Raw genomic sequence first — 19,720 nt, forward strand, 5'->3', positions numbered from 1 at the left:
AAGGGAGGGCTCATGGAAAAATACAAACACCAGACAAGCTCCCCATACCCAAGCCCCTGCTTTATATTCAAGCTTTATATACCAAGCTGCCCGTTCGTCAGGAACAGAGGATGCGGTGTTCTCCATCTGTAACGTCTCCTTATGGCAGCGCTGGGGGAATCGGCAACTTGTTCCACTTGTCATTGTGAAATTCGCCCTGGGAGGTCTGTCCAGCCTGCCTGACCTCTGGTTTCCCAGCTGAAGTAAGTTTCTGCTGCTGGAAGAAGGGCCAGAGCCCTCCGAGCACCGCTGGAGCTCCCAGAGGTGCTGCCAGGGCATCTCCTGCCCAGCCCCTGCAGGGCAGCGTCCTCCCACCCTGCAGCACCAGGGGCCGAGGGAAGGGGCAGAGCGTGCAAAAGCTGCTTTCTGGCCTCATTTCGGCTGGGAGGAGACTACCACAGACCATCATTTATCTGCTTCCTCCCCAGGCTGAAACCTGACCTGGTCCCCCAGCCTGTAATAACATCTCGGAGTTAATTCACTGGGGCTAAAGTCATCTGTGGCTAAAAATAAGGTGTAATTCTTTTCCCTCGGCGCAGGGGCTGGTCCAAGGGCAGCAGGGCAGCCCCACGAGCACAGCCCTGTCCCCCGCCAGGTAACCTCACCGAGGCAAGGAGGGGTTTGTGCAAGGGGAAGCCTTAGGAAGCATGGGCATGGCCCCTGCACTCAGCCTGCAGAAAACTGCCCGACCCCCAGGAAAGGCTGCTCTCCTCCCTGTCATCCCGTGCCTCAGTTTCCCCACCTGGGAGCAGGATCGGACACAGGGATGCCACAAGGGTGTCCTGCCGGAGGTACAGCCCCACCTCTGCTCTGAGCAGCCCAGGAAGGAGAAGGGAGAGCAGCTGGGTGGGCTATAAGGGGCTCACGCAGCACACCTGCAGCATCTTCAGCTCGCACAGCTGCTGGGAACCGGCACCCGAGCTTGGGGCCAGGACAGAAGGGAGGAGAGGGAACGCAGGGAACAAGAGGCTGAGACCACAGCGCATAGATTTCTCCTGGAAATCCTCTATTTCAGCACACCAGCAGTTCTCAAACAACCCTCACCTCCCCAGGTCCTTTCCCCCTGCCCGCAGCACCCTGTTGCACCCCTCTGCTCCCGCTCCTGCTGCACAACGCAGCTATTCCTGCTGCAAGGTGCGAGACAATGCTCCCCGAGGGGACGGGGAGGGCTTGCTAACTCACAGCACCTTTGCACGGTTCACGCTGGTTCCCAGATGTGCAAAAAAGAGGCTAGACTTGCTGCTGTGGTGTAACATCACGCGCTCGAGGAGCAGGCGCTCAGGCTGGGACAGGTCCTCCAAAAATGATGCCTGTGTAACTGAAACCCACGCCTTGGCGAGAAAATATTTTCAAGGTGTGATGGCACTGCTTTTTTTTCAATTGATTTTAGACCTGAAGGAAATGAGCAATGGATTGCAAGCCCACCTCAACGTCCCAGGGACCAGGGTGGCTGGTGGCTCAGCCACAGCCACCCCTGCTTCATCCAGAGGATGCAGAGGTGCAACTCTTTGTCCCCAAGTGCTGACCCCGGCACCGGGCACTGCCTGCTGAGTTTAGCACAGGAACGAACCCTGCTGGGAGGCAAAGCCCCTGGATTTATTTTCTTCCTCCCGTTTTGGAAAGGAAAAAACACATCGCTCGCGACGCTCGTGAAGCAGATCTGCGAAAATCAATCTGCAAATCGCATCAGCTATGGCAGATTGCTCCATAAATTGACTGCCTGGGTCCCAGGGGAGGGAGCGTGGGAGGGAGCACTCGCACGGATCGGCTGGCTCGGGGCCGGCTCCGGCAGACACCCCTGCGTCCTCACCCCTGGCTCCCTGGGTGGCACCCGTGCCTCCCCTGGGACGGCGGAGCATCGTGCCCATGGCAGCTCGACCTGGGGAAGGGGAGCAACTGAGGCTTTCTGCATTCCTTTATGAGGATGTTTTTATTATTATCTGCACGGCAATGGCAAAGGCGAATGCACGGGGGGCTCTTCCCTGCTCTGTGCCATTTAACCAGAAGGGGTGGTGGGTACTGAGGCAGGACAAGCCCTGTCCTTCCTCTCTCTCCACCCGTAAAGCCCAAGGTGACCCAAAGGAGCTCCCGAAGTGCTCCCAGCAGGCAGCATTCACCAGCTCGAGATGAGCGGGGCCAACTTCGAGGGCAGCCCCGTGGTGTTTCACCTGCTCCCGTAGGGGCTGGCAGCTCCGCACAGCGCGACGGCACCAAGCAAAGGGCAGCAGGAAGGTCACTGCCGAGAGACGTAAGGACACGGCAAGGATAAAAATAAATAAATAACAGGCTGCTCGAGGAGAGGAGCACAGACTGCAGGTGCTCGCCCAGGCCAGCCCGCCACGTGGCTCCCAGCGTGAGCAAGCACAGCCCCACTTCAAATCCCACACACATCCTCGGCACCGGGAGAGCGCGCCTGTAAGCGCCACCGGAGGAGTAAAAAAGGGAAGGGGTGGACGAGAACCACCCCCGGCAGCTCCCCTCCGAGCTGCTCGGGAAAAGCTCCCAGCTGCTCGGAAAGCACCGGCAAGCAGGGGCGGCCCCTGGGCTGCTCGGGGACGTCTCTGCCAGCAGGACAGAGGTCTGGCACGCTGACAAACGCACCCAGAGCCTTCGTTTGGCTCTGCGGGGGGGCCCGGAGCACCCACAGGTCACCTCTGGGTGCCACCGGTGTCCCCACGGCTCCTCAGGTCCCTTGCCAGAAGGAGCAGCCCCGGCGCCCCCCCCAGCATCTGTTCCCGGGGAACTTTTGTTCCCGATTTATCCCCTGTCTCCTGGAGCTATTCTAGGCAGGTACAATCTGCATCGCCATTGTTATTCAGATGATGTACAGATAATTTTAACCTTTCTGTTCCATTTGTCAATTTTTTTTTCTTTTAGCCTCCGCGCCTGCCAGCAGAGCGCTGCCTCTCCGGCAGCAGAGGCTCCCCGTTCTGCAGCACCCATTTCCCTCGCTAGGGCAAAGCTCTGCCTCCCCCAGAATCACTCTGGGGGTCTTCTGCATGGCCCCAGACGTGTGGGAAGGCAACAGGGGGGCTCGAGCACTCAGCTCACACCATCCATCACCTCCGCAGGGAGGGCTCGTCGTGGTACCAGCCTCCCAGGGACATCCCTCGGAGACCCGCATGCTCAGTCCTGCTTCCAGAGCCTTTGGGGCAGTTCGGATTTAAGCCCCCCAAAAATTTAAAAATGTTAATGCAAGACTTGTGGCTTTCCAAGGAGGAGCCGTGCTCCTCAAAACGCTACCAGAACATAGCACTGTGATGGGAAATAAAAGGAAAAATGCACAAAGGGCACCACCAAGGCAGTTCCGCCCTCTGCCTGCAGACTGGCCCGAAAACTTCTAGCACTTCCAACAGCTCTGCACAGGAGCAACGTAAGCCCTGATTTCAGCACCTTTGATGGAAAACCCACCCGAAAGCTTCAGGCCAGGCAACAGGAGCTGCAAACACCCGACCTCCGCGTGCAACACAGACAGGGCGCGCGGCGGTTCTTTACAACAAGGTTTTATTTTTCTTTCCTTTTGACAAAAAACATTGAAGTTGTACATTGCGGCCCGTCGGTCCGCTTCCCTGTCTGGGTCCGAACGAGCACGTTTTGTTACAACATCCCGCCCCGGCGGCATGGTGGCGGAACATCTCCCACCCTCCCTCGGCTCCTGGCAGCCACACCGGGGGTCTCTGCCCTCCGAGACCCTCCGGGGGGGACACGAGGATGGGGATGGGATGCCTGGCCCCGAGGGGAGATGCTCTGGGGCTGCCCCATCTCCCCACACACCCCCACGCCCCCCTGTCCCCGTCCTCCCTCCCATGGTCAAAAACGACCACCGACGGCAGATCGGGGGCTCGGAGCTGGAGGAAAGGTCCAAAAAGCCAGGGAAGAGAGGTTGTGCAGCAGCAACGTGAGTCCAGCGACTTCGAAAGAGCGATGCGGGCTGCAACAGTGCCCGGGGGCTGGTTCCGCTCCCCCCTCGGCGGAGTCTTTCCCGCGGTTCTCCCGGGGTCGTTTTTGGTTTCGCAGGCTTGCTTTGGAGGCGCCGCCTCGGCCCCGCGTGTCCCTGCCTGCCGCGGGAGCAGGATCGATGGCTGCTGCGGGAGAGGCGGGATCGGGGCATCTTCGTGCCCCCCCAAGGGAAAAAATAACAAAAAAAAAAACAGGCTCTGGTTTGCTTTGTACAGTTTCCGTATGTCGGTAAAACGCAGGTCTCAGGTAGCAAAGCTCGGGTTCCCCAGCTGGTGCGATGTCGCCTCCTTGCACGCCCAAGCCCCTGCCACCGGTGGTCAGACACAAAGAGCTGCCTCCTCCCCTGCCCTCGGGCTCTTCCTCGCTGCATTTGGAAGGAGGCCGTGCCAGCACCTACGTTTAAGGGACGTACAGCATCTCCTCCTGCAGCACTGCCAGCCCCGTCTGCGTCCCTGTCCCCCACGGGACACGGCTCGTCCCCAGGCACGGAGGCTGGGACAGTGATGGAGTGGGTTTCCTGGGGACTTCGGGGACCGTTTTGCAGCTGGAAGTGTCTGATCAGAAAAAACAAGGGGCTGGCACGGGGCTGGCAGGACCAGCAGAGGTGCACCCACCTGCAGGGGCAGTGAGGCAGTAAGGGCTTGGTTCCACCGGAGAAACTCCTTTCTTGGGTGAGCAGAGGGCACTTTGGCCATTAGAAAAAGGGGTTTTGGTTCATGACGAAGCCTGGCACGGGGCAGGATTTGCTTCTTGCAAAGCAGAGCAGCTTTGGGAGAGCTCCCTGGGGGCAGGGACTGATCTGCACATGCAGGAGCGGGGCCGTGCGTGCCCATAGCATCTGTCGGTGGGGAGCAACGGGGACCAAAGCCAAGCCTGGCCGGCCAGAGGTGCCGGGGGCAGCCCCGGGGACACCAAGCACAGCACGAGAAGGGCAGGATGAGGTCCGTCACCTCCCTGGCGGGCACGCACCACCTAAGCACACCAACTCAGCACCATCCAGACCTCCGGCCCGCAGCGCTCCGGAGGGAGCAGCACCCTCCTGCTCCCCACGGCCGTGCTCCGGCTCACCACGGACAAAATTCACGGCCAGGGTGGGACACCGGGCACCGTGGGGCCACCATGTAATTACCAGATTAATTAATGACCAGCACGGGGCATCCCGCTCCTGCTGCCACCGCACGGCATGGCCAGGCCACCTCTATGGCAGAAAGCGCGATTCCCACCGCTGTGATCGTCAGGGGACATGGGGACCGGGGGGACAAGGGGACCAGGGGGGACATCCCTGCTTCTCCATTACATCCACCGACATGCAGCGAACCCCAGAGAGGCTTGGTCAGATGACTAAAACGAATCCATGTATGTGTATATCTTTATATATACAGCATATAAATATATATACACACACATACCGTATATACACGCACAGGCACACCTAGAGTTCTCCGTGTAGAAATACAGCTAGGTCGGTGTGAGACGGGATACATTCGGCAGCGCCGAGCCCCCCTCGCTGCTCCCGTCTGCCCCAGTACAAACCAGTTGGCTTTGGCGTGGCCCATAGGGGTAGGCACAGCCACTCCTAGCCGCCTCGTGCACCCTGGCCCCCCGCACCTCGCCCCTTCCCCGGGCCGGTCTGAGACCCTCGGGGATGGAGGCTCAAAGCCACGGCAGCACAAACCCGAGCGACTGAGCCCTGGGACCCCCTTGCTGGGGTTTTTCCGGCCGCGGGGAGCAGAAAACCATCGTCACGAGCCTTCCCAGGTCCTGGGGCTCTTGCTGGTCCCCGGCCGGGGCCACTCCACCTCTGGTCAAATGCTTCTCTGTGCAGAAAAAAAAAAAGTGATCGTAATAAATGAAAGTCGACAGATTTTAATTTTTTTTTTTTTTTGCACAAAGACTTTTTTTTCCCCCATTCCGGTCAGTTGGGTTTTCTTTTTTTTTTGTTTTTTTGTTTTTTTTTCATTTTCCCCTTGCGTTTGGTTTTGGTTTCATTTCATTCCCAGGCGTGGCGAAGAGCATGCATTGGGGAGAGCAGGGCGGCGGGGGCGGCGGCGGCGGCTGGGGGGGCGCAGCCTTCTAGCACTTGTCGTCTTCCTCGGTGTCGCTGAGCACGTCGATGCTGGCCCCGCACATCACGCCCTGCCCGGCCCCTCGCCTCCGCCGCCGGTAGTGCCCGTTGGGCATCTGCCAGCTGTGCCGCAGCGGCGGGGCCGAGCCGATGGTGTTGGAGCGGCCCAGGCTGGTGGCCACGGCCGCCTCGAAGGTGAGCGTCTCCTCCTCGCCGCAGTCCGAGGCGTGCGAGTCGTCGTGCAGGGCCAGGTAGGGCTCCGAGATGTAGTGCTGCGGGGTGGACGGCCGGCTCGGCTTCCCCGCCGGGGAGCTGGAAGACTCGGTCAGGCCGGCGGCGTTGGGCTCCTTGGAGAGGAGTGGGGACCCCCCTTCGGTCTCCTCGGGGGGCGGCGAGGCGTCTCCGGCGGCGTGCCGCAGCATGGAGGCGTAGGAGAGGAGGGGACGCGGTTTGGGGGGCACCGGGGGGAGCTGGCGGCGGCCTCGCCGGGGCGTGCTGGTGTCCGAGATGGAGGGGATGGAGCTTTCGCTCAGCGAGCCCGTTCCCTGCAATGCACCGAGACACGAGGGGGAATGCAGAGGCTGAGCTCTGCTCGTGGTGGTGAAAAGCAAAAAGATTTTGGCGTGCCGCGGCCAGCGAGAGCAGGGCGTCTGCAAACCCGCGGCAGGAAGAGCTAACTGCTCTCTGGCTGCTGGTCCCTCTGCTCCGAGCGCTGCCATCTCCAGCTTTTGCAGCTGGGACACCCCAGCCTTGGCAGGGAGCGGATGCCACAGTGGTGGGATTGGCTTCAGAGGCAGCAGGACCTTTGTCCCCTCTCCCCACTACGCCGCAGGGCGCACCGGGCATCCCCAACCCACCAGCGCCATGCCAGGGGACAGGGATAGATGCCACCACCAGGAGGAGAGACACCACAGAGCCCCCATAATCGGGGCTTATCTCCCCAGCTTTGGCAGGGGGCTCTATTTTTAAGCCTCCTTTTGCACTTTTGAAGGTTTTCTCCACCCACCTGCCTGTTGGGTGTCTGTGACCTGCCCTCGCTGGGTGACCGGGACTCGCGCCGCCGCTCCGGGGACTCGTCGTGCGCCTGGGGACTCCTCTCCTCCGAATTGCAGCGGGAGATGTCGGGGGACAGCAAGTGCTTGCGCTCTTTGGATCGGCCCCGCTCCCTGCCGCCCGAGCGGTGCCCGTCGGACCTGTGGCCTGCAGCAAACCCCATCAGTCCCCGCTCTCCATTCCCAGCAGCGGGGACGAGAAGGGACGGTGCTGGGCTCGTTTTTGGGGATGGGAAGGGGATCGCCCCCACCCGACCCCGCTCACCCGAGTCAGCGTTGAGGCGCCGGGCAGAGAGCTGGAGCGAGGAGTGGTAGCTGCGCCGGCGGGACTTGTAGGTGTTGTCGCTGCTGCGCTCCATGGAGAACTCGTCCAGCCAGGAGGTGTTGGTGCGCTTGTCCCGGATGGTGGAAAACGACCGCCGCATCGAGCTGGTGTCTGTCACCACCTGCAAGCAGCCCCGGCCGGCCGGGGATGGGGTGAGCGCCGGGGCGGGCGCTCCGTGGGATGCTCCAGCAGGACCCCCCCCCACCCGCAGCTCCTTAACACAATGGGGAGGTTTTGGGGAGCGGCCAGCCTGGGCACAGTCCCCCAAGATGATCTCAGCATGAACTGGGGGCAGGAGGAAAGTGGGTTGAGCTGAAGCGTGCTGCTCAGGAAAGCGTGTGAGTGTGGCTCGCGGCATGGCCAGGTGCCAGAGGAGGAGCGGCAGCATCCTGCCCGTGGCACAGGGACAGCACGGGTGCTGTCCTGGCATCCCTCCCGCCTCAGAAACAGGACCAGCAGAGCAAACAGAGGCAGTGAAGGAGAAATCATTACGAGAGAGATGAGAGGGCCCTGGCTTCTCCAGTGGTTATTTTCCCAGCTTCTACACATCCCTCCCTGGTCCTGTACTATCCCCTTGTCCCCTTGCCCTGTACTCATCCCCTCTCTCCCCACGCACACTGTTGTTTTATCAGTTCTCTTTTCCTTTTGCTCTGCCATTCTTCTTCCGATCTTCTCCCTTCCTTCTAGGCTTGCATTCTCGTATGTTTTGTGGAAAGCATCACCCCCTTATATATTTTCCTTTGCTTTGCTTTAGCAGCTCTGTACCTCTCCATCCTTGAGTCCTTCTCCCTGTCTCCTCTCCTCCCCTCCTCCCAACCATCTCCCCCACTGCCAAATGCTCAGGGAAGTCCACCAAAAAAAGCTTCCCTTCCCCTTCACGTCCCCAAAGCACCCTGCAGCAACGCCACACTGCGCCAGCACCCACACAGGGTGCTTGCAACAGCACTTCTGTCAGAAACCACCGGCTTCACGGTGAAGGGTTGCAAAACTGAACCCCCAAAAAAGCTCCCGTGCCTCGGTCAAGGCTGAATACAAGACAGAACAACAGAGAAACCAGGCAGACAAACGAGGAGGTGAAATGTGGCCTGGGCTCCCCCGGACAGACTGTCCAAGGACACATGCGGACAAGCACACGTGGTGCGACAAGGGGAAAAGAAGGAGAAGGCATTTCATCCTCTGGGACCTTACAGCCGGGCAGGGACCCCCCAGACCTCACCCAGAGCCTGGGGATGGAGGAAAGGAGGGGTGCCCCATTGCCTGGGGGCCCTGCAACATCCCAGCATGGTTCTGCTCCACCACGGACCTCCTGCACGGGCCAGGTGCTCGGTGCTCCTGGCTGCTCTCCACTGGTCCCCGCCAGACACGGGGACAGCAGCTCTCCTCCTTGTGAGGCACCCCAAAGATGGGGAGATGGGGCCATGGGCCAGTAGGGGGCCGTGGGGCTCGGAGGATGAAGCCGTGGGGCTTCCTCGTGGAGAGAAGCACCAGCGTTACCTTTGCTCGGACCCGCCACCCGTGGGGGCTTTGCTTGGTTTTACCTGGGGATCCACAGTGAGACGAGGCATGGAGGAGGCCCTCCCAGATACAGCGTGGTCCTGAGTGTCCACGGGAAGGTAGCTGCCACGGTTAGAGGGCTGCACTCTTTGAAACTCCCTAACCTCTGGCTCCTGGAAACAAACACACAGCCACGCTCTTGGGATGGGGTTGGGTCACGGCAGCGCGCTGCTCCTGCAGGGGACAGCCCAGGTCCACCAGGGCTGGGTTTCATGGGGGCCAGAAGGGTCTGAGACAGATTGTCAGCCGTGTTGGCACTCAGAAATGATCCGCATTTCACAGCCTGGTGCAGGTGAGCCCATACAGGGACCTTCATGCTCATCTGATGTCCACCTCGCACCTCCTTCCTTCCGATGGTGGCAGTGGAAGCCCTGCCTGGATCAGCCTGTCTTCTCGGGCTTTACCTCCTTCCCAATTCCCAATACGGGGGAATTTGGCACAGGACGGGGCAGCGGGGACGGGGGAGGCCACACGTGTGCGTGGTACAGAGCTCACAGGGTGCGACAGAGCACGGGGACACGGAACGGGCTGGGGAGGTATGGGGGTACAGCGCCGCGCCCGACGGGCATCGGGGTGGTGCAGGACTGCACACACACAGACACGGAGAGGCAGAGATATGTATATGTATATATGTATATATGTATATGTATATATACACACACACACACACGGACACGGCTGCCGCCCGCCGGAGGGGCGTGCTCCCCTGGGTGACGGTTTGGGAGCCTGCTTTGGGTCGGGGACAGCAGCACTGAAAACAAAATGAACACGGATCCGAAAACGTCAGATACCATCACTCAGCACGGGGTAACCCACTGAAACGAGCGCTCAGTGGGGAAAAAAGAGCAGCCTGCGGAGAGAAGGATATTTTACTGCAGGGCATCGCGCCACGCTCGCAGCTCTGGCTGCAGGAGGCGAGGGGCCAGACCCCACCATACCGACGGTCCCACACCTCCCCGTGCCCGCCAGCATCCTCCTGGGACCACAGAGAAGCGCCCAAGAGGCAGTGCGTGACTTTACCAGAGACTGGTGCTCCTGGAACTGCCCGTGGGCCGGATCCATGCACGCCAGCTGGAAGATCTCCTGCGGTGAGAGCGGGCTCAGCGAGGGGAACCCGCTCCGGCTGCTCCTGCAAGGACGGTCTGGCTTCAGGGAGAGCACGAGCGGGGTGCTGCCATTGCCGGGGGTCCCCATGCTCGCCCCCCCAGGCTGAGACCCCCAGGGCAGACACCATGCTCCTTGGAGGGCTCAGACGGTGCCCGGGCAGGAGAGGACACCAGCGCCGCAGGTCCCATGGCAGCCAGGGGCCATCCCAAGAGCAGCAGCATCAATTCAACCAGGTCCTTGTCCTCAGCCAGGGTCCTGGGGTCCCCCACTGGCCCTGCACCACCTGGGCTGCCCCCCAGCTTCCACGCCATCCCAGCCTGCAGGAGGGACCTGTTTCGCATAGTGCAGGAGCTGGTGTGAAAAGCATCCCTGTGGGACAGCGAGAGGAAAGCCTCAGTGCTGTCCTGCAGCCAGCATTTGGGTGGAAATGGTTTGGGAACTCAGGGGTGAGCCCAGGACTGCCTGCCACCTGCTCTCCACTCTCAGCCTACAAGCAAGGAGACCCTCCTGGGTCAGAGTGTGCACTTAGAGCTGGATGCTCCCGCGACAAGGTGTCCGTGCGGACACCCGACCGTTCCCCCTTCCAGGAGCAGAAAAGCTGCAGAAAAACCTCACCTCTTCTCGGGGAGATACTCACAGGCCCGAGAGGGTGTCCTGCTGGAGGTAAGGCAGAGCCTTCGCGTTTGAGATGATTTCCTGCGGCAGAGAGGAGGGCTCCATGCGCTGGAACATGGGCGCGTTTTTCTGTGTTGGGGAAAGGAAGAAGCTGAGCCTGGACGAAACGCAGACGAGCATCCAGCACTTTGCCAAGCACGCCTCCGCCGCTTGGGAAGGCGATGGGGTGCTCATGTTCGCCGTTGAGGATGCACAAACGGGACTGTAGTCAAAAAAACCCAACGCGCACCAACATCCTCACCTCCCGAGCTAGCCACTCAGCCAGAAACCCTACGCGACCTCCCCTGCCCGTGCGTCACCGCGCTGCTCCCCAAGGGGTGGGCAGGGGCTGATGAAAGCCAACGCCACGCAAGCCAGGAGCCCCTTGGGCATCTCGCTTTGACTCTTCCCAGTGCAGCAGCAGCCAGGTTTGGTCAGGACGTGGTAGGAAGCAGTGCTGCCCCACGAGAGTGCACTGAGCTCCCCTGGTCCCCGTGCGCCCTCACGGAGCCTCACCTGCTCCTCCAGCTGCTGCCTCTGCTTCTTCGCTTTGCTCTGCTTGTAGTAGTCCATGATCATCATGGCTGCGTAGATTTTGCCAACAGTCAGGTCAGAGGCTGAGAGCACAAGAGGGGAAGGAAGGGAGGATGCTTTTATGTTAACAGAAACTGCAGGTCTGAAGGCACGAGCGCTGACCTCGGGAAGAGCCCTGCTGTGGTCGCCCTCAGAATCTGCTCAGTGCTGGAGCAGAGCACTGAACACCCAGGTACCCAGGGGAGATGGAACGGATGGAGGTGGCTTGGCAGCACCTTGATAAACCTCCAAGACCACCATCGGATGTGGTGGAGCTGTGAGCAGCAGGGTTGGACCAGGTGGCCTCCAGCAGTTCCTCCCAACCTCAGCCACTGTGTGGATCAGCCAAGCGATGCTCAGCCTCCTGCCCCTACCTGCTCCAGAGATGACTTACGGGAGACTCCGGGTTCATCAAAGGGTTTTTTTTTCAGAAGGACTCCCACGAGCACAAGCCCTCATCCCACCTCTTCCCCAGCCAGGACTGGGGCTGTCTGGTCCCCACCTCCCGGTGGGAAGCTGCTGCTGCAGAACTTGGCAGGGACCACGGCCCCCGCAGAGACTCACTTTTTGGCATGGGTACCAACAGGTCGAGCATCTTCTGCGACAGGTGAGGCCAAATGGTCAGGATCTCCTTTTGAAGCTCGGAGTCTAACTGCTGCCAGTCTGCACCACCTTCAAACGCAGGGAAGAAGTGGTCAACGTACATCAAGAGCTGGTACCTGGGCCCATCTGAACACCCCTTTCCCATCCTGAAGAGGGGCCCCCTCGCAAAGACAAGCAGCAAACCAGCTCTCGGGGCTGGGAGAGCCATGTTGCATCAGCCAGCCGGCTCCCCTGCTCCTGCGGGGAAACTTTCCTGCCATCCCCTCCATATGTGCCGCCACCTCCCATCCCCTGCCCTCCCACTCAAAGCTGCCATCCTCGAGCTCGCCTTGGGTCCGTCTCTGCGGCTCCGATCCTACTGCAGCCCACACACACCTGCTGCTGCCCCACTTTCTCTTTTCTGGGGAGCGGATCATGTGCTGGTGCAAGAGCAGCTCTGCCTGGCTGAGATCCTCGAGCAGGAGGAGAGCAGAGCTCTCTGGCCAGCGGCGAAGGGATCTGCTGCGCTGAAAGCCCTGCTAACACGTGCCAAGCAGGGAGTAAATCCTGGGAGAAGGAGCGTGGCCAGGCTCAAATCTCTGCTTTATCACGCAGGCAGGGCTCAGACACGGTGTTTCAGGGCGCAGGCTGCGCACCGGGCTTCTGCTGAGCTCGCCCTGGGTTGGATTTTCTGAGCTGTTCCCCGGGGACGATTTATTGCAAGTGGCATGTTTCCGCAGAAAGCTTTTGATCCGATGAATCAGAGCGTTTTCAGCAACAACAACAAAGCAGGTTTTTTTCTGCTCTGAACATAAAATGTTCCTTGCGAGATGGATTTCTGCTCCACAGCCCTAGGAGGCCAGGCACACGGGACTGTCTCCCTCCTTGGTTTGGTTTTGCACCAAAGGGGAAATTCTTCTCCTCCTTGAAAATTTGGACATCGGGATATTTCTGCTCTCTAGTAGCAGCTTCTATTACAGAAGGTGGCAGAAATTTGCCTGCTTGGGTGCATCACCTCCACCCACGAGGCTCAACCCCACTTCGGCTGTTGTGATGCCCACGGGACCTCCCCAAAACCCCCCTGCTCTGCCCTTTCTCGACCCCCCCCCCCCGACGTTACCTTTGGCGATTTTGATGTCCAGGGCGGTGCGTATCAGCGCCATCAGGGTGGAGGTGAAGTGGACCGTCATGTCCTCGGCCACAGGCATGTTCATCAGCACCAGTCTCTGCGCAAGAGAGAGAAGAAAACAGCGGACGGAAAACAATATCGAAAAACACATCGACCGGGCTGGAGGAAAAGAAATCAAACGTTAAACGAAAGGAAGAAAAAAAATAAAAATAAAAGGAAATTAACAGGAAAAAAATAAATAAAAATAAAAAGCAACAAAGTGTGTCAAAACAGCACAGCCAAAAAAGAAGGGCAAGGATCACCCCGCCGCCCCCCCCCCCCCGGCTCCTTCCACCCCAGGACACCGGCTCACTGCCTTCCAGGGCTCCTCCTGCGCCCCAGGAACGGCCCCTGGGCCCCCTCCCCAAAAAACGAGGCTGGCACGGGGCTGCCACGGCACCTCCCTGTGGTTTTGGGAAGACACCCCTGAGCCAGCAAGGTGTCGGAGATGCTCGGGAGGGGGAGAGGGGGCTCAGGTCTCCGTTCCCGGGTGGTTTGGCTTTCCAGCTCTCAACCCTTCCCACCTGGGGCAGGGGAGAGGAGGGTCCCTAACCTGCGGGGACTTCGGCTGGGTTCCTCTCGCATGCTACATCCTGGCGCCCCCTTTTTGCGTCTTTCAGAGATGAAGTTTGCCAGCACATGCACAGGGTCCGAATTATCCGAGGGTGGGGAAGGGGAAGGAGGGGTAGAAAAAGTGCAGGAGGAAAGAGAGGAGGGCAACCAAGGCAGGTTAGACACGCCATGCTCCTTCCCCACCCCGGGCAGGCGGGGTGCAAACCGAAGTGACCAGATCCACTTTCCAGAGAGTATATTTTGCTTTGAGAACACCTGGGGTCGTCCCTTCCCTTCCCAGTCCTTTATCCCCCGGCTTCTCGTGTCCTCTCCCTGCCTTCAACCCTCCCTTTCTCTCCTGGGGGGCTCGCACACGTGTGGACCAACACGCGAGAGCTGGAGAGGGGGCAGCCAAGGAAAGCTCCAGCCCGCTCCGGGTGGGCAGCACGTGGCTGCACAGCGCCGGGTCCTGTCCTAGGGGCTCCCACCCCAAATCCTTCAGGGCTCTGCTCCCACGGGGCCAGGGCTGCCCCGGGAGCTGCAGGGGGGAATCTCAGAGGCTTGGCTCCGGTGTCTGCCCCGCACGAGCCGTCCTTAGGATGTCTCGTGCCAGTGTGCCTGGCTCCTCATGCGCCGCGGGGCTGCTCCTGTGGTTTGAATCCTGGCAGCCCAGCGGGATCCCATCTCCATAGGCTTTTAGCTGGCTGGGAATAGGGTGGCTGCCAGCCCAGGGGACGAACTTGGGCCAGCGTGGTCCTGTGAGACGTCCCACCCTCCTGAGATTGGGATCACTCCTCATCCTCTCCAACCCCCCCCACTTCCACGCTACCCCTACCGCTGCCCCTCTCCCTGCTCTCCCCCAGGGGTCTTCCACCCCACAGCTCCCCAGGCTTGCAAGTGACGATGACAGCATCACCTGCACAGGCAGGGGAGACCAGAAAGCGTGGCCGGGACCCCTGCGGGCACACCGCGCCCCCCAGGAGCTGAGGACGGGTGGGAAGCCCCCGGCGCCTCCCCGGCTCCCCCAGCCCCACCTCCCGCCAGCTCCTGCCGGGCTCTAGCCCCCCGTAGAAGGAAGGGTTGATCTACCTTATAGGCCACTTTGGAAGGACATCTCTTGCCGAGGCCTAGCGGTGGTGACATAAGAGTCAGCATTTCATACATCTCAGTGTAATGGATTCGGCCACTGCTCATGGAGGGGGAAGGGGAGGGAGGGAGATGCAGAGAGAGAGAGAGAGAGAGAGGAGGCATTCCCAGAGAGCGGAAACAACGTACGGACAAAATAGTACAGGAAACAGGAGAGAAAGAAAGAAAAAAAAAAAAGAAACAACAAACGGACAAACAGGAAAAGAACAGGAAACCCGTTAATCAAGGCAAATCATACACGAGAGACTGTCCTGCTGCGGATTTATAGCACTGCTCACACAGACCCAGGAATGCCGGCGGAAAGCGACTCACCCCTCTCCGCTGCTGGCCTCAAAGCGCCTGCCCCGCCAGCAGCCCGGGGGTCCTCCTCCTGCCTCACCCCGTCCCTAGAGCCCTCCGGCAGCCCCCAGCTCGCCCCACGGCTTCCAGGGCTGTGTGCGAGTGGTATAAATCAGATACACGGCGCTCGAGCCATGGGTTATCGGGGGTAGGGCGCTTCGCCCCACAGCGACTCAAAGCGCTCGGTGGCCTCCGTGTCCTGTCTTCCCTCCCGGGGGGCCTGGGGGTTGCTTCGGCCACCTAACCCATAGCCGGAAGGCTGTGTATCCCCATCTCGTGGGGTCTATGCAATTGGGAGGCAGCGTCTTGCATAGAAGGCAGTGGGCCAGGGTCACTTGTCAAAGGAAGATGCCCAGTTGCTTCCGTCTGGCTCTGCGGATGGACCGCGTCCCCACCATGCAGCAGTGCAAAAAGGCATGCTGTAATCGGCTGGAAAAAAAGAAAATCAGGAGGAAAAAAAGTTGTGCATGCCATGCTCCCCGCCCTGGCTCTCTCCCGCATGCGGCTGCAAGTTCCACCAGGTTGGAGTTTAAAGAGTCTCGGCAGAGGCAGCTGTTCGGGCCTTCCAACATTGATTGGGGTGCGTTTGGGTTTCCCCTGGGGGGGCAGCACGGAGAGACCCCCGCCTCGCGCTCCTCCACTCGTAGGGCCAGCCTAGGATCACCACAGCGAGGGGTGCTCCAAAAAATGACCCGCAATGGGCTGAGGTGTTTGGGCTGTGCCTCCCTCTCTCCATACATCCAGGAGGATGCTCAAATAAGTCTCCTGGGGGGGGTGCCGGGCTCGGCCACCTCTTCTTCCCCTCGTGCCAAGCTGCTGCAATATTTGGGGTGGCTGCGGGGCAGGGGAAACCTCACAAGGGCAGAAGCACCAAACTCTGCTGCTGCATCACAGCGGGGCTGGGAGGAGGGTGCTGGAAAAGTGCTCCTGCTGGGATGCTGGCTGCTTCCCCAGCCCCGTGCTGAGAGCAGCCAGGAAAAGGCAGGAGGTGTCCCCTCTTCTCAGGGGTGCCCCCCGGTCTGGGAGCAGCCCCCTGGCCAAAGAGCCCCCTGCCAAGATTAGTCCTGGTGGTTCGGGGGTGAACGTGAGACGGAGCCCACCCGCAATGAGGGTTTGGGGCACAGAGCAGGCGGGACAAGCCGTCCCCTTTGAGACCTGACACGTCTAAAAGGGTCGGAGGGAGGGTGACAGCAAGACCAGAGGCTATTAGGTGGGATGATCAAGAGAAAAGATCCAGGTCCAGCAGTCCGTAAGCAGCACCGCTGCAGAGCTGGCTGTGCACTGATGATGTGTCTCAAAGCGAGATGACTTCAAGCTTTCACACTTGAGAACTTTGTTCAGAAAGGAAGCAAGACAGTGGACTTGAACCCGCCGTTCCCTGCGGGGTAGATTTTAGCACCCGCAGCATACGTCAGGTTTGTCTTGTGTGCTGAGATTCCCTGCACAACGAAGGAGGAACAGATTCCTGTGAAAATAAAGAGTTTGCAGCAAACCCCAGCAAATATTGCACGAGGACTGCGCTGTTCTCAGACGGGCTGCACGCTCTGCATCTGCCTGCAGCAGACGCCTTAAATCTGCGCTGTGCCCAGACACCACGTCCCCGTGGAGGAGGAAATTTAGGGCAGATCTGTCCTCCCATAGGTAGGAAATGACCATAACCGTGCCATCGCTTGCTGTTGGGAAGAGAGCACAGGAATATGGGGTGGTGAGGGAGTAGGTTCAGGAGCAGATGTCTGTAGGGACATGAATACCCGTGGAACATCTCTGCTGTGCCTGACCCATGGCCATCTCCAGGGATGCTTGCAGGCAGCAGAAGCGATGCCTGCTTTCTTGGCTCATTTCTGCCTGACTGCCAGAGGCAGAAGGGGCTGAAGAAAGGCAAGGAGAGCCCCAAGGAGTGGAGCTGGTTGTCGGGGCATTCCCAACAAGATGTGATTACAAGACCTGCTCTCCCCAGCGTAAGGACAGTTTGCTGGATCTCCACGGGAAGGCTTTGTGCATCAATGTCCCCCCACCCGCAGATGGCCTGGCAGATACACTTCCACACCCTGCTGCACCCCTATGCAGCATCCTGAGGATGCCCAGGTACCATCTTGTCCAGAGCATCCTCTTCCCCCACTTCCCAGACACATTTGTGGCTTTTCTGCTAGCATTTGTTGTCAAATAGCCTGGTAGGAAAGGGGTGTGGGGCTTGCTCTCTTACATTATTTTGGAAATTAGGGCCCTTGCTGCCTCCAGGAACCTGTGCACTGTGTAGGGCAGGCTGACCAAACTGCAAGATGAGCAAGTTGGGTTGGCATTTGGGGATTTGGTCCATGGTGGCAAAAGTGTGATGTCCGTGTGGGTTTTCCTTCTTCATCAGTTCCCTTTTGGGAATTGTTCCAGGCCAGTAGGAACCCCTGAAAATCTCTCAGGTCCTTGAAATGCCATGTGCTCGAGGAGAACACCATGGTACACGAGGAACAGAAGGCTGGAAGGATGTGGCTCCCCTCACGTGTGAGCAGAAGCGTGTCTCACTCCCTGCCTCTCCTTGATTTACCCCACCTTCCCTGCCCATCCATCGCACGGAGCCAGCAGCGAGCCCTGGCTGCAGCGGAGCTCCCAGCTTCCAGGGACCCTGCGAGCACCAGGTTACCCAGCTTTGGGGAGCTGCATTTTCCAGTTAAGCCCTGCCATCAACTGACAAAGAGAAGGAAATCCTCCTGAAGGCGTCTTCTGTCTTCGGGACCTCAGCACAGCCCCAGCCTTTGCCAGGAAGGCAGCAGAGAAGAGTGGAAAGACTGCAGGGACCCCGTCCTTGAGGGGTTGAGATGTCTGAGGGTCTTGCAAGAACTGCCCACCTTTCTCTAAACCCGTCTTCATAAATTAGATGATTGTGTCTCATTTCCCCTGCCCTGCTCCTGGTGCCAGCCCACGCTGTAAGACTTCGGGCACCGACCCGCTGTGGGGGTACGTGGGGTGAGGCACTCCTCCCTCGCAGGATGAAGGCTGCAGGCCAGGGGTGCCTGAGCTTCCCTCACACATCTCGGATGCCTGACGGATGAAGAGGAAGGAAGAGCTCTGCGGTTCAGCCTTTCATGCCATGGAGATGGGTGTCATGGCACTAGGAAGAAGGCAGCAGGCACAGGGTTTTGCTCAGTTGCCACCCCACAGAAAAACATAAAAGAAGGTGCAGAGATGCACAAGGAGGTCAGACCACTGCCCTGACTCAGGGCTGAGAAGCCGGCTCAAGCAGAGGGAGAGCTGAGCTCCAGAGGCCAGGAAGGAGCCCTGGTGGCCGCTGGCCCCCAGGTGAAAGATGCAGCCCAGGCTGGGGCTGGGACAGACCCCATGGAGCCAGCCTGGCCCCACAAGTGCCCCCACACCTCCCCCCAGCAGGGCTGGCAAGCCATGGGCACGATGCACAAGAGCCCGGCTCCCCGAGAGGTGGCTGCATGTCCTCCGGGTGCCACGGGACGTCCCCAAATGTCCTATGGGGAGAGGGGTCACCCTGGCATCCCACCCTCCCTCTCCCACACAACAAAATCCCCAGTTCCCTCCGTCCCCAGGAGCAAACCACCCCTGAGCCCCCTTTACAAACGGGCATCGGGGGGAAAAGCCCTGGTCCCACTGATGCCACCGAGCGGGGACGGTGGCACGCGTCCCCGCGGAGCTGGGGGGCTCTGCGCCGCTGGGGCCGGGGCTGACTGGGGGCAGTGCAATTTATCAAACACCCCCAAACCCCCCCAGGAGGCTCCGGGCCCCCCTGGGGGGGACAGCTGCTGGCCCTGGGAGGCCGCGGACCTCTTTAAACTCGAAGGAAAGCAACGTGAGGGTTCCCTCGGGAGGCGTGGTGGCGGTGGAGCGGGGGGAAGGAGGGGTGGATGGTGCGTCCCGTGGCCAGGTTGTGGCGGAGGACTGGGAGGCAAACCTTGCACGCCACCCTGTAGGGGCAGTTCTCTCCTAGGCCCAGAGGAGGCGAGATCACCCGTACTAATTTGTACATATCCTTATACGAGATCCTGCCGCTGCAAAGGAAGCACAGGTGGGTTAATAGGACACTGAGAGGGTGGAGGAGAGGGTGGAGAGCTTAACCAGGGGGGCTAGGACCAGCTGCGGGGCAAGGCCCTTCTCCTTCTGGCTCCGTCAGACCCAGAGAGGGGAAAGCTGGGAGCATCGGCGGCCGCCTTCTCCATCACGGGCCTGCTCACGCCTCCTCGTTCTGCCCCACGTGCCCCCGGCCACCGACACTTGGTGGTGGGACGGGGCTGGGATTTTAGGGGCAGGGGGGGGAGGTTGCAGCCGGTTTGGGCCACGAGCCCTGCTGGTGGAGCCGTGTTCCCCCGTGCCACCAGCTCTCTGCTCCTCCCGAGGGCCTGGGAGGCCGGCAGCCGAGTGAATCCTATCTCCGGTGTCTGGGGACCCCGAGGCAGGGAGACATAATGTGACCGGTGGCTCTGGCACTAGCACCTAGGTCTCTCACCAGAGCACACTCTGCCAAAGGTACACATTATTATCCCGTACACGCACCCCTTTTCCCCCAGACCCAGGCCCGCTTGTTGTCACGGCAGGATACGGCCCGTATCCGCTGGAATAACAAAGCAGTTGATGCAGGAGCTGGCAGG

The 19,720-nt window shown here is 60.1% G+C and overlaps 1 protein-coding gene across 19 annotated transcripts in view; it reads right to left on the bottom strand.

Moving 5' to 3' along the window:
• Nucleotides 1-3,526: 3,526 nt before the first annotated feature.
• Nucleotides 3,527-19,720, bottom strand: part of CACNA1E (calcium voltage-gated channel subunit alpha1 E) — a 110,958-nt gene continuing 94,764 nt past the window's right edge. For 12 of the 19 annotated variants that reach the window (XM_083845827.1, XM_083845826.1, XM_083845825.1 and 9 more), the window contains 10 exons: nucleotides 14,721-14,817; nucleotides 13,032-13,137; nucleotides 11,894-12,001; nucleotides 11,273-11,373; nucleotides 10,740-10,846; nucleotides 10,016-10,124; nucleotides 8,980-9,108; nucleotides 7,382-7,562; nucleotides 7,071-7,264; nucleotides 3,527-6,609 (listed from right to left, as the gene is read on the bottom strand). In XM_083845827.1, coding sequence (XP_083701953.1) covers nucleotides 6,073-6,609; nucleotides 7,071-7,264; nucleotides 7,382-7,562; nucleotides 8,980-9,108; nucleotides 10,016-10,124; nucleotides 10,740-10,846; nucleotides 11,273-11,373; nucleotides 11,894-12,001; nucleotides 13,032-13,137; nucleotides 14,721-14,817 — 1,669 coding nt within the window. In that variant the 3' untranslated portion in view covers nucleotides 3,527-6,072. The other 7 variants (XM_083845818.1, XM_083845822.1, XM_083845819.1 and 4 more) reach the window with 4 other exon arrangements.

The sequence above is a fragment of the Anser anser genome (assembly GCF_964211835.1).
Source record: "Anser anser genome assembly, chromosome: 8".
Taxonomy (NCBI): Eukaryota; Metazoa; Chordata; class Aves; order Anseriformes; family Anatidae; genus Anser; species Anser anser.